Source organism: Echeneis naucrates, chromosome 21 (assembly GCF_900963305.1).
Source record: "Echeneis naucrates chromosome 21, fEcheNa1.1, whole genome shotgun sequence".
Classification (NCBI taxonomy): domain Eukaryota; kingdom Metazoa; phylum Chordata; class Actinopteri; order Carangiformes; family Echeneidae; genus Echeneis; species Echeneis naucrates.
In genome coordinates, this window is record NC_042531.1 from 16,064,551 (window position 1) to 16,078,549 (window position 13,999).

Sequence of the window (13,999 nt, forward strand, 5' to 3'; positions counted from 1 at the left end):
ACTTCGTGCAGTTGAAACTGCAATTTGGTTTGCCTCTTGGCAATTCATGGCAATACCAGTGTTGCCAGTGTCTAACAGAAAAGAGACCAAAGAAGAAAGTAAATTAGATGGAAAGATTGATGAAGAAAGATAGACAGAAAAAAGAGAGGGCGAGAAGGCAAGAATCTACCAGTAGAAGACAAGACTAGCAATTAATCATAACTTCCTGCCTGTCGATAAGAGGCTGATAAGTGCTCCTCTGTTTTGAAGTCTTTGTCGTCAATTACCTGGATCTGCTCTTAATACCTGTTTATCACGAACTATTACCACCAAATGTCAAATTAAAGGGCCTTTCTACTTAATGCACTCTCTTTCTAAGTGGTTTACTTCACCTCATTGACCCCTGTGTAGTCTTTTATGTAGGGTTATGATAGGGTGATAGGCCAACACACACCTCCTAACTGTACAGTGAAAACAAAGCCACGGGGTGTTTAGGTCTGGAGTATAACCAACCTAGCTGAACCGTTTTCTTTTTTTTCTATCTCCACTCAACAAAAACATCTCCAGGCTATCTTCAGCAATTATTCAAACATAAACCTTGCTGCCCTCGTGTTATGTGCTTTATTCGTTAGCTCACCTTCCTCAGAGACGGGATTCGCTCTGTAGATTAAGTGCTGCATGTCAACATGTGTGTCCAACCGAGAAACAGACGGCAACTAGCCAGTGGAGTAAAATTATAAAAAGCGAATAGCTAACATATGTATGTGTGCACAGATTCGTCACATGTGGAAGCTATATGGAAAAGAAATAACAGACATATTCGTGTGTCATTCGATGGGTCAGGCAGTTAAATATTTCTGTGTGTTTGTGTGCGTGTGTTTGCATAATAGGGGTTTTAGATGAATTCGCAGCGTCACTGAAACCCAACCTATTCACACGTTTATTGCCAAAAGTGTGAATGAATGAACATGTTGACGCACGAATGACAACTTGTTTTGTGTCACAATTAAAATATTCTCTTCTCTGGACATGAACTTTTCACAAACTGTCAGTAACGAACCAAGGTTGAATGTCTGGTTTCTTGTCATTAAATGGTAGTTATTATCCTCTTTTCCTTGATCTCGTCTGTGTTTAAATAACATACAGACCCTGGAGCGGTCATGACAGGCAGCGCAAGCCAGCCTGCATACTGTGATGCTGGCAGTCACGTAAGGGATGCTGCGGCTTGTCTTTGAAGGTCTTGATAGATTGTGTGTATGAATGCGGTTGTGGAATATTGCACTGCTGTGGAATAAATAAGGACTCTTGCTATGGGTTGCACAAAGGTTGCACATTAATTAAACCAGCCATCAATCCTGTCAGACACACAGGTATACAGACATGTACACACATGTTTACACCCTTGCACAGTTCATAATGATAAGAAACAACACCCTTTGGTGTTTGAAATATGTGATTTTGTATCAAAAACCTGGCAGGGCATTGAAATGTATAAAATAATTACTGTGTCCCTGTGGGGTTGGTGCTAATCCTGTGCATATCTTTGGTTATGGTTGGGTCTTTGTTGTAGTCCAATTTTTGACCAGTTTCTTGGTGTATAAATATGAGCACTTGCTCCTGGGTGGCATATTGATTTGCTCCTCGTCTCAGTGCGAGAGATGTAGTCAAAGAGTCTGCACCCAATCCTGAACAGATTGATTGAAAAAAGACCCAAACATAACGTGCAGAAATTGTTTTGTTTAGTTTTTACCTTATATCATATAGAAACTGTAACTGTAAGAAACTGTAATGTTTCTATATGATAAAGTTCTAAAGTTTCGTCCAATAATCCAATACAGGTAACATTAATAGTTGACTTAGAAAATGGAAAATGAAATGGCTGTGGTGTGCAGCTTCCTGATTAGTTCCCTGTCTGTGGACGCATCCCATCAGATTTGTCATCAGTGTGCGTGAGACAAGGCTCCGGGCTCTTTAAGATGATGAGACATTTTTATTAACATGGTATTTCAGTTGAAATGTTGTAACCTTCGGCTTTGTAGATGAGTGTTCATTCCGTACACCTGAGATTACAGGTCCCCATGTGTGTCTTTGAGTACATGACACTAGATGTTAGAGGATTTATTTGGTGCTTCCCCATCTCACAGTCCACAGAATCACCACTTGATATTGTGAGAATGCATTAAGTTTTTTTTTTTTTTTTTTTTTCTAATCTCATGTGGGCTGAGACGTGATTGTCTCAGATTGAACGTAACGGGGCTCACTTATATTCCTCTCCCTTTATAGAGTATTAAAAGAATATGGGCTAATTCTTGCATAAGGGACGTGTGGAATTAGAAGCAGACGTAGACAGGCCCAGACACCCGCCGTGGCAGAGAATTTGTTTGGAATTCATGTCTCCAAGGAAAATATGAAACACGGTGCCTCAAATCATCAGATTTTTGATAGCTTCTTTTACGCATAACAGTACTCTTCACTCATTTCCCTGGTCCTGTGCTTTTTTTTTTTTTTTTTTTACACGTTTGACTTATCTCTGTCGTCTTTTTGTGGGATCATATTTTACTCGAAGTCACTCTTTCTTTTGGAATCAAGTTTTTTTTGGAATCATGTTTTGTTTTTTTTTGTTTTTTTTACCAGGAGATAACAAATAAAATGTTTTTTGCTCAAATTAAAGACATTAATATTATATGTCTCTCTTGCTGTCTTCCTCTCTAAATGCAATGTTTCACTGGTGCATCTGAGGACATCTGGAGACGATTCCAGCTTGTTTGGTTACAGCTTGTGTTATTATCACCATATTGTTCTAATAATGTGTTGTGTGTCTTTAAATAAACCCTGGGATGTTTTCAAGATTACACATATTGATTGGAGACTGTCGCTGCTCCTGAAAATCTTTTCTGCTGAGCAGCAGAAACAGTAAGGTGTGGTCTGTCTGAGCTGATACAAGGACATGAACGCACACACACACACATATGCATACTTCACACACATAAAATATAAACCAAAACATTAAAAAAATTTACATTTTACAAACAGACAATTTGTGAAATGTCGTAAATGCTTGAAATCTGCATAAAACAGTATGTTTCACACTTAGGAACACACAAACCTATACAAATTTGCCTGCATCAGAGCCATCTCTGGGTGTTGGGGTCTACAGCTGGTATTCATATCACGGCGTGCTGGGGTGTGCAGGTTTCGTCGCACGCCATCCATTCTGTGTGTGTGTGTGTGTGTGTGTGTGTGTGTGTGTTACCATTCCTAATGAATCCCATTCACTGAATCATGCGATATGGAGTTGGCAGTGTTAATGGTGGTGACTGCACACTCAGCGCCTTCCAACCCTTAGAAATAAAAGTCTTGTGCTCAGTCCCCACACTCATACAATGTCTGCACAAGTGGCTATTCTTCTACTTCTCATCATCTCCAATCCATTTATTTTATGTCTTTACATGTTTGTGACATAAATCTGTCACATAACAGTTGATGTCTCCGTGTTTAAAAGGTTTTGTCATTTCCGTGAACAGCTGGGCAAACAAGCATAATTAAAATAGGAATAAATGGTGCATTTGTTCAGGACTATTTTCAGTAGTGGATTAACCAATATTTTGTGCTTTAGAGTAGGACAGTGAATGCAAGTTCAGAATTTCAGCTTTTATTTCATAGTACTTACATCTAGATGCATGAAACATTTTAGGGACCAACCACCTTTTGTTTGAGCCCAGCCATTTTTCAAGTAAGCAAAACTATTGAAACGTGTGACTGACAGGTGTTGTCTTTTAGACTGATTGTTTAAACATTAAATACCTCTGAATGATCACGCTCGGTTTTAGGCTGGGGTTTCAGGATTTCTTGTTAAAAAGGATAAACCAACATAGAGACAGACTATGGGAGAAAAGCAAGCCATTTTGAAGGTGAGAAAAGAAGGAAAATCGATCAGAGCCTTTGGGTAAACCTTGGGCATAGCCACCACAATAATTTGGAATATCCTGGAAAAGGAAAGAAACTACTGGTGTACTGAGCAACAGACAGGTCAGCCAAGGAAAGCAACTGCAGTTGATGACAAAAACACTGTGAGAGCTGTGAAGAAAAACCCAAAAACAACAGTTAGTGACATCACCATCAACCTTCACAGTGCAGGCATCAAGGTATCACAATCCACCATCCGATAAAGACGTCGAGAGTAGAAATATAGAGGCCATGCCACAAGATCCAGACCACTCATCAGCAGTAAGAAACGCAAGGCTAGACTGGAAACTGCAAAGAAGTACAGAGATGAGCTGCAAAAGTTCTGGAAGGGTCTGGAAGTCTTATGGACTGATGAGACCAAGATTAATCTCTACCAAAGGGTGGAGAACGAGAGTATCTGCTTATGATTCAAAGCATACACGCTCATATGTGAAGCATGGTGGCAGTAGTGTCATGGCTTGGGCTTGCATGGCTGCTTCTGGAACAGACTCATTGATATTTATTGATGATGTAACTCATGATGGTAGCAGCAGAATGAACTCAGAAGTCTGCAAAACTATTCTCTCTGCCCGTTTACACAGAAATGCATGCAAACTAATTCGGAGGAAGTTTATCACACAGCAGGACAATGATGTGAAACCCACTGCCAACACAGCAAAGGACTTCATCTGGGGGAAAAAAGTGGGAGGTTTTAGACTGCACAAGTCAATCACCCGATCTTAACCCAATAGAGCATGCATTTCACCTCCTGAAGAGGAGACTGAAGGGAGAAACCTTCTGAAACAAGGAAGAACTGAAAGAGACTAAAGTAAAAGCCTGGAAAGGAATTACAAATGAAGAATGCAACAATTTGGTGATGCCAATGGGTCGCGGGCTTTAATTGCAAGCAAGGGTTATGTAACCAAATATTAAATGTTATTTACTTTAAGACTATTCGTTCCTTTACTTTTGCTCACCTACAAATGGGGTGGTCTGATACAAACGGTTGTATGTTGTTTAACACATGTAAATGTGAATACCAGGAAATAAAAGCTGAAATTCTGAAATCTTCTCTCACGTTCACATTCTTTTGATCTTAAACCCAAATGTCTTCAGTCAACCACAAACACACAGGAATCGGCTTTGCTGTTCCAGTCATTTTGGAGGGGGCTGTATGTGCAGAAGAAGGTGTAAAGAACAGTGACATCTGTCACTCCTGTGTGGCCATCAAAGATTGGCTCATTCATCTTAATTAAGGAACTCATTGCTCACTGTAATGGAGTTGCTTGTCTACATCTCTAGTTTTAGCACACAACATTTTTGCAGCTCTGTGCCCCAGAGCAACAATTGTCAGGCTTTGTACACTCGGACAGTACAGATTCTCAGCTTGTTTCAAAGCTCCTCTTTTCCTGTGGAGCGAGCAGCAATAGCTGCAATAACTGAGGATAAGGACATGTTGGGACGAGGGTATAAATGATGCTGCTGCCATTGGAGAGAACGCACAATCAATTTGCAGTTGTGGTTGGACATGCCTTCAGACAGTGAGTGTTAAGCTCTGCACCCAAAATAAACCAGCAGCTGTGGTGTGAGTGCATGACTGTGTGTATGTGTGTGCCGGTCAGAGAGAAAGGATAAGCTGCCCTCCCAGAACTAGAAATCCAGTCACGCTTGATATTTTCATCCAGTTCCACTTCACTGAGACGTTGAGTGAGTGAGTGACTGGCTGACTGACTGGATGGAGGGACAGAAGTCCAAATGAACTGATGGATGGAAATCACAGGACATGAATGATGAAAGGCCAGTCAATGAAAAAATCAACAGCTAGCTGAATGTGATGTGGTGTATTTACCATTCAAATGTACTGTCACAATCAATTGAAAACCTTGAACCCTGTATGCAATCAGGCACATCCTTCAAACTATTAAACTAAAATAAGATACAGAAAGAAAACCAATTTTCAACTCTCTCTTTAACATTTAGATTATGAAAAATGTCCTTACAAATACATACATTTCTTTGCATCATTAAATTTGTGTTATTTTATATGATAATTTTACTATTTTTGTGACATTTTTGTGTGCAAGAAAAACTTCAGTAAACTGAAGCCCCTCTTGTCTCTCTTGTCTCTTTTGTCTCAGATATCCGGGAGACAGCGTTTGTCTATGCCATCACGGCTGCCGGGGTGACCCATGCTGTGACCCAGGCCTGCAGTATGGGAGACCTGCTTCAGTGTGGCTGCGAGGCCACCAGAAACAGAGCACCTCCGAGGCCTCCTTCATCCTCCTCCTCTGGGGATGGAGTCAAGTGGGAGTGGGGGGGCTGCGGAGATGATGTGGAGTTTGGTTATGAAAAGTCCAAACAGTTTATGGATGCCAAGAGGAGAAGAGGCAAGAGCGACATCAGGACACTCATTGACCTTCACAATAATGAGGCTGGGCGGCTGGTAAGTAGTAGTCTGTCAATTAATATGTAAACAAATATGTAATATAATAAATATACTATATCAAGGGAACATTGTTATACATATATTTTGAATGGGTCGAGTTAATAAAAAGTGAATAGATTAACTGCAACATAAAAAATCAAAACAAAACAAACAAACAAACAAACAAACAAACAAACAAAAAAAAAAAAACACTATCACCCCTAACACCACTACTGAAGTTGTACTGCTCTGGAATATTCTTCATTCCTCGAACATGCTAAGGAAAAAGACATCGCCCCCGGCCATATTTGTGTAGCGTTGTAAGTTGATATTCTGACAAGAATCAGGTTTCTCAAACACAAAAACACGAACGTGCCGCACATTTTGTTTTCAAGCCTCCGAGGCAGGTAGCTTCTAACATTTCCACAGCTGCCGCTCAAATTTAAAGTTCCTCTTTGTCGCTTGAATGCGCACCTACCAGCGTTTCAGACGAGTTAATTGTGTTAATTTATAGTGCAGCACGGAAAATCTCTAAGATGACATTTACTTTTAGCTGTCAGTGTTTTGTCGATCTCAGTTTGTTCCACCCATCTGCAGAGATGTTGATGCACGCACAAGCAAAGCCCAGAGTCACAAAGTTCACTGTAGCTGGGGTCAAAGACAGGTAGGGAGCAGAGAGAGGAGAGGAGGATTGGGGGATATAGTCTGTGCATGCATGTGTGATTGTATACACATTTTGCTATTTTTTTTTTGTCTGTCTGCGTGTGTGTGTGTGTGTGTGTGTGTGTGGGTATGTGTGTTTGAGAGTATGTGATGGGTTAATTATGTGCAGTATAAGTGAATGATCTGTTGTCAAGGCTTGTTAGATGTAGGAAGGCCTAAGGCAACATGGAAAGAGAGGGGGGTTGTGGAGTTAAATTCCTTCTGAATAGCGTCTGCTTTTATCTGGCCTATCTATCAATGTGTGTCTGAGTTTGTGTCTGTATGTATGTACGATCTGGTGGCTTCGTCTGCGATGTATCACTTAACCACAAGCATAAATTATTTCTTAAGAGATGTTGTCTTTTGTCAAAAGCAGTTCTGCCTTTAACATGCAAGGTTAATAGAGTGTCCTTTTTATTCTTCTCTCTATTTTGATCTGCTCCTGTTCTCTCTCCCACCATGCAAACCCCCAAACCCATGCTCTCCTTCACAGGCAGTAAAGCTCTACATGCGGACAGAGTGCAAATGCCACGGACTGTCGGGCTCGTGCACTTTGCGCACTTGCTGGAAAAAGATGCCTCATTTCCGTGAGGTAGGAGACCGCCTGCTGGAGCGCTTCAACGGTGCCTCCAAGGTGATGGGTGGCAACGACGGCAAGACCCTGATCCCTGTCGGCCAAAACATAAAGCCACCAGATAAGCAAGATCTAATCTATTCAGATGAGTCACCAGATTTCTGCCTTGCCAACCGGAAAACAGGGCTCACTGGGGACCCGGGGCCGCATGTGCAACAGCACAGCCATGGACATCAGCGGCTGTGACCTGCTGTGCTGCGAACGCGGTTACAGGGAGGAAACGGTGGTGTTTGAGGAGAACTGTCTGTGTCGTTTCCACTGGTGCTGCGTGGTCCAGTGCAAAAAGTGCTTGGTCCGGAAAGAGCTTAGTCTCTGTCACTGATGAACTGAGTAATCAGTATGACATGGTTAATTATAATTACTGCTACTTTTTTAGGCGTTTGCTTTAGTGTGGTTAGCGAGAAAGAAGGAAAGTGTTTGCAATTTTTCCTGGTGATCCCTTTGTTCCCATTTTTTCACCAGCGACAAACAGACAACGCCCCCCCATATATTCCATTTCAAATAGTGATTGACTTCCTGACATGAGGTGCTGGCCAAAACTTCAAAGTGTACAGAAAGGCAAAACAAGATGGAATCAATGGTAAAGGGGATGATATATTTTTTAAACTACCTATTTTCTCCTTGTTTATGACAAAAGGACCAAAGAATGTGAAAAATTGTGTTTTCCATTTAATTGAAAAAGGACACAGTAAAAATGGGAGGAGCTAAACAATGATCACAGCTTTTTGGTATCCCTTCCACTCGCTGCCAGTTCAACAAATTAGTGTGAATGTCAAACCAAAGAATTCTAGGCATCATTGTGTATAGCTGCACTTGATTGTGCATTTTCCTTGTGCTATGGATGGATCATGAAATAAGCATATCTTTAACTAAACCTAAATACAGCATCTTTATATTACACCATCCCAAGACCTTGCAAACCAACATAACCAAATACCAAAAAAAAAAAATAAATAAAAATGCTGTTTTTGACTTCTCTTTTTCTGCTACTGCATCGAAATTTTACCAAAAAGGGAAAATGGTACAACGGCATCACAGTATCATATTTGAAGAATCCTGTCAGCACATTGTTTTGCAGGTGTTGACTTGGCCTGCCAGCAAAGACTGTTATTTATATAAAGACATGATAACAAGACTACTCATTCCCATCTCTCTCAGAAGCACTTTGGATGCGACGGCTGCCATGGACTTCCTCAATAGTTTGGCAATAAAACTTTGTGGGGTTGGCTGTTTCTTGTAAACCAAAAGAGGAACGTGTATTTACATGACATTGTTTGATATCAAGAAAATGTATATGATGTATTGTGTTTATCTGTTATGATATACAGGGCTAATGTAATAATGCACTTTGGATGTTAGCTTTCATTTGATAATGTAAGTATATGTGTGTCTGTGTGTGCGAGAGAAGTATGTGTGACTATGTGTTTGTGCAGGTTGGCCAGTTCTCACCGTACCCTTCAGTGGACAGTACCTTTGATATATCTTTAAGTTGCTGCCTGATGTTAAACTCCATTGTGTTGGTTATTAAAAGCACACGGTTCTTTGACTCTCTGTCTCTCTTTGAGGCAGACAAGACCTTTTATCTGTTGTTCAGTTTTACGGGAAGTTTCCTCCCTATAAAACTATCATGTCATCTCATTTACACTTTAGTTTTATTACCAGACAATACAGAGTGAGTATACTAAACTATAATACGACGTTGCTTCAACTTGTTGTTTGCATTTGAGTGAGTTTTCAGTTTGGATGGTATGTTACCCTTGAGGACTCAAGGGACTGTTATGACTGCCTAAAAAGTCCCTTGTTCTATTTTTGAAGGGTCAAAATAAACAGTCACCTAAATGCAATTGGGACATGCGGTTGAACAGCACATCAGTAAATTAAAATATACAAGTCACACACACAAAAGAACACGTGCTTTCATTCAACTGAATTTTTATTTCATTCTGGTAAAGAGGTAACTTCCTGTGTACAATGTAATGTCCATGGTGTTTTAGTTTAATATCATCAGCGCAACTTTTGTCATCATCACGCAAATGCTGAGGTGATGTTGCAATTCGTAATCCTGAGCAGTTTTCTTGCTATAATCTCTGTAGTAGAATAGTCACTCAAGAACATTATCCAGAGATGTTGTGTAGCCTACTTTTTTTTTTTCCTGATCTGTTAAGTGATGTGAAACCTGAAACCATTTCAATGTCTACTTGTGTTGAATCAAACACATTCCAAGTGCTTTAGATTTTCCAGCGTTATTCTGATATCACCATAAAGGCATTGTCAGTCAATGGATGACACCTGAATAATTCAACACATTTTGTGAAACACATGTCACAGAATTCCTCCACTGTCATTTATTTAAATGCTGTTTTTCATATTTTGCTTTAGAGTTCAGTCTGCTCTGCGATGTTGTACTCTACAGAAATCATTTCATACCGGGGATGTTACACATCAGTTTCATTAAACATAAATGTTGAAAGTGATCATGCGCTGTTTTTTGCTCTTTAGTTTTTTTGTTTCTCAAATTTAAGTGAAAGAAATCTGTTTTTAGTGAATGTCATATAGATTCATGTTCCATATCTGATTTAGGCTCCACACATGCAGTGATGAGCCTGCATTTTGTAAATGTGGTTATATTATTTATTTGAGCTATATCCACATAAACAAATAATTTACAGATTTTGAAAAGTTTTAGCGTATTACAATGTTACTTTGGGCTATCAAAGCAGAACATTTTTCATATTAGCCTTCTTTTACTAAATGTTTGTGAGAAAGAGCAGCAAAAAGCTGAGATTTCAGCCTGTTGGAACATACGGTAAATAATTACAGACTGATTTGATATGATCTTGTATCACTTTTACCTCTGGATCCCTTTCAGAAAATTGTATCAGTATCACAGGCCAAGTTGGGCTTCAGGGATGATTTTCACAAGATCACAATAGATCCTCTCTGCGCCTCTGCCTTGATTGGAACCTTTTTTTTTTTTTGGCTACTCAACAAAAAGAGGTGTTGTTTTGAGGTATTTATGCTGTAGAAATAAAAAAAAAAAAAAAACAAAAACGTTGGGGTGTGGGGGGGCAAGAAAAGCTGGCCTGTATTAGTTTGAGCTGTACAAGTTGCCACAAGTTCTTATTTTCCAGGAATTTGTTGCAGAGTGGTGTGTAGCAGTCAGGCCAGCAGTTTTGTGTAAAACATGATAGGTAGGCCCAAAGAGGAGAAGAGGAAAATGTCACTGCACACTTATCTCCTTCTGTCTCCACTAGCTCTTTTCTCCTCTCCTAATCTTTCCTCCCCTATTGCCTCCTCTCCTCTCCTCTCCTCTCTTTCCTTTAAGCTCTGCAGGCATTCGCTGCAGCATGGGCAAAGCCAGAGAAAATAGACAAGTGGGCAGATAGATTTATTGTAGCATTGGTATAAATAGAGCTGCCTGTCGACATCTGTGTGCATGTGGCTGCATGTGTCTGTCTTTGTCAGTCAGTGTGTGTGTGTGTGTGTGTGTGTGTGTGTGTGTATAGGAGTGCACGGCCAGGTTAGAATGGGTGTATTTTTCCATGTGTCCCTTACGGAGGGAAATAGTGCCTGAGGAATGCAACATCGTCCCCACTAGAGATGAGTTTTGTCTCCACCCACGTTCACTGTTCTGTGCTTACACGCACAAATGCAGCCTCACACAAAGCGTTAATGAAGAATGGCCAATGTAAAAGGCTCTATAATGTTACACTGCTGACTGTTACCTCAGATCAGTCGCACAAAGAGGGTTCCGCCATCTCCTATCTCGTACAGAGGAGTCCTGGTGGTCCTCAACTTCTATTTACCATGCATTTCCACCATGTCTTGGTTCACCAGGACAAGAACAACAGGAGATTATATAAAAATGAGAAACGAGGAAATGGGGAAATGAGCAGCGAGGGAGCGCAAATTAGTGAATGGAGAGAGGCAGAGGCTGAGATGAAGATAACAAGAGAGAGCAAGAGCCAGAAGGAGAACTTAGTGGTAACCCGACACGATAATGCTCTTCCATTTGTGTGAACTCTCTCTCCGATCCTCTATCAATCTAGCAGTGAGATGTTGCTTACACAAAGGGCACATCCAGAGATCAGCTCTGTGTGGGGTTTCATCAAATCAAATCAGATTTATTTATATAGCGCTAAATCATAACAAAGTTACATCAAGGCACTTTACACAGAGCAGGTCTGGACCAAACTCTTTATGGAGTTGTTGAAGAGACCCAGCATAACCCTCCAAGAGCAGGGACTTTGCAACAGTGGCAACAAAAACTTCCTTTAAGCGGCAGAAACCTCAGGCAGAACTGGGCTCGTGGGCGGCCATCTGTCTCGACTGGTTAGGATATACCAATCATCTGATAACAATGGCTGCAATTACAGCAGTGGGTGACAGAGACAGACAGAATGAGACGTGTTGGATACGAAGCATCAATGCAGGAATTGCACGTCTTCTACTGAAGTAGAAATGCAACAAAAGTGTAATTTATCATGCTTCTGCGTTAGAGACATGCACATCCTCACATTTGCACACACGTGTGAACACACACACTAAACACACGCAACTTTGAGACAGTGATCTTTAAGAGTTAATGCAGGCCCTGGAGGTGATGGCTCAGCTGCTGCTCCACAGGCCACCCAACAAGGCTGCTGCTGCTGGGATATTTAATAGTCCATTCTGTGCACATCACTGCACCTCTGCCCTATTAGGTACGGCTCGCCTTAGGCCCCTTCAGGAACATTTACTGTACAACAAAGCACATCAGGGGTATGTGACTTATCTTGCACAAGTCTGTTCCTAAACACAGGCCGAATTAAGGGCTAAGCCAGATGAATTGCAGTGTAGATAAAGCCCCGCTAGGGCAGTTTCATCCTAAAATGTATTTTGGCAAAATTATCCCTCTCCTAGTGGAATATACCATATGAGAAAAATTCAAGTGCTCTTCTCAAGGAACCTGTCATCATTGCAACATCCTGAAACAACACTTGCTGCCTTGAGAAACACTCATTGACCCACATTATTTTTGTGGGTGGATAAACATTGAGATGACCTCGGGATGAATCCTATCCTCGTCCGAGTATCCCTCTCTCGGGCTCTTCCTCGTACACACACAGTCTTACTTAACATTCTGTCATTTATCAAACTCCAACCCCCCACCCACTACCCCACCATCTTCTCTGTTATCTTGGGTTGTGAAAACATAGCTGCCAGAGGTTGGTGGGAGATGGAAGGGGGCCTGCTGTCTATTGTGGCTGCTTTGGCTCAGTATCTGTTCCTGTGTGAAGGCAGGGCAGGTCCCTCTCTCCTTAGGACTGAGACAATAAACAAGGTTGTTTGTACAACAAGAGTCATGAAATTTCTTGATGGAAAGCAGACAAGCAGTTTGCTGAAGCACATGTTCATGTGCTCTGGCAACTTATGATCAGTTTATAAAGCATCTTTTCCCATTTGCCTAAGAAGAGGATGAATGAACAATAATGTCCCAGCACTCAACATAAAACCTTCACCTCGGCTCCAAGCAGCTGCAACGGTGTCAAGACTCCAATCCCAGAGAATAGCTATTCAGTATAGTGTTCGAACACAAGATGGCGTCCTTGGAGCAGAAAGTTGACTTTCTGTAACGCTACACATCCACCCAACTAGGCTACACAAAGAGAAATAATGGCAATGATAACTAAGACCACAATACATATTAAATAGCCTTTACAGGGTTTAAAACTAGACTGATATTAATGAAAAATTAAGCGAAATAAAATATCTATGAAATCATGGATAACATTTTATTTTGCTTGTTTTCACCTGCCTTAGATTTTCAGCCAATGTGCAGTATTTAGATGATGTTTGCTTGTGTTGGGGCATATGCTTCATATGCTTGATGTGCTTAACATCGTGTGTGAAACAGAGAATGACTCTTATTACCATTTTTAGCAAAGAAACCCGCATAATAATTGTCCAACTTTTCTTGCTATGGTAATTTTGCTTTGAGGCTACGATAAGATTTTATAAACACATTCTTGGATCGGTTGCGCCTGCTACCTTGAATACTTCCCACACTTAATTCCACAAACACACGCACACAAAAACATCGTCTCAGACTTACACACAGACTCTGACACAAACACTTTGCTTGCAAACATTTTGTAATCATCCCCAACTGGAGATGCACAGAGGACAGTGAGGCAGTGAAGAAAAAAGACTTTGCATGAGGGTCTTGATGTGTGTGCAAAGCCACACATACACATTGAAGTTCAGTTGCTGTAATAATTTTTTTTTTAATCTAATTATTCTACTCTGTGTTTGTGGACGACTGCAGCAGAGCA

At 40.8% G+C, this 13,999-nt stretch overlaps 1 protein-coding gene across 1 annotated transcript in view; it reads left to right on the forward strand.

The window, feature by feature from the left end:
* wnt6b (wingless-type MMTV integration site family, member 6b) overlaps positions 1-10,150 on the forward strand; it is a 22,737-nt gene extending 12,587 nt beyond the window's left edge. Inside the window, 3 exon segments of the mRNA XM_029492883.1 lie at positions 6,063-6,367; positions 7,545-7,808; positions 7,810-10,150. Of these exon segments, the coding sequence (XP_029348743.1) occupies positions 6,063-6,367; positions 7,545-7,808; positions 7,810-8,007 (767 nt within the window). The 3' untranslated portion in view covers positions 8,008-10,150.
* Positions 10,151-13,999: the final 3,849 nt, after the last annotated feature.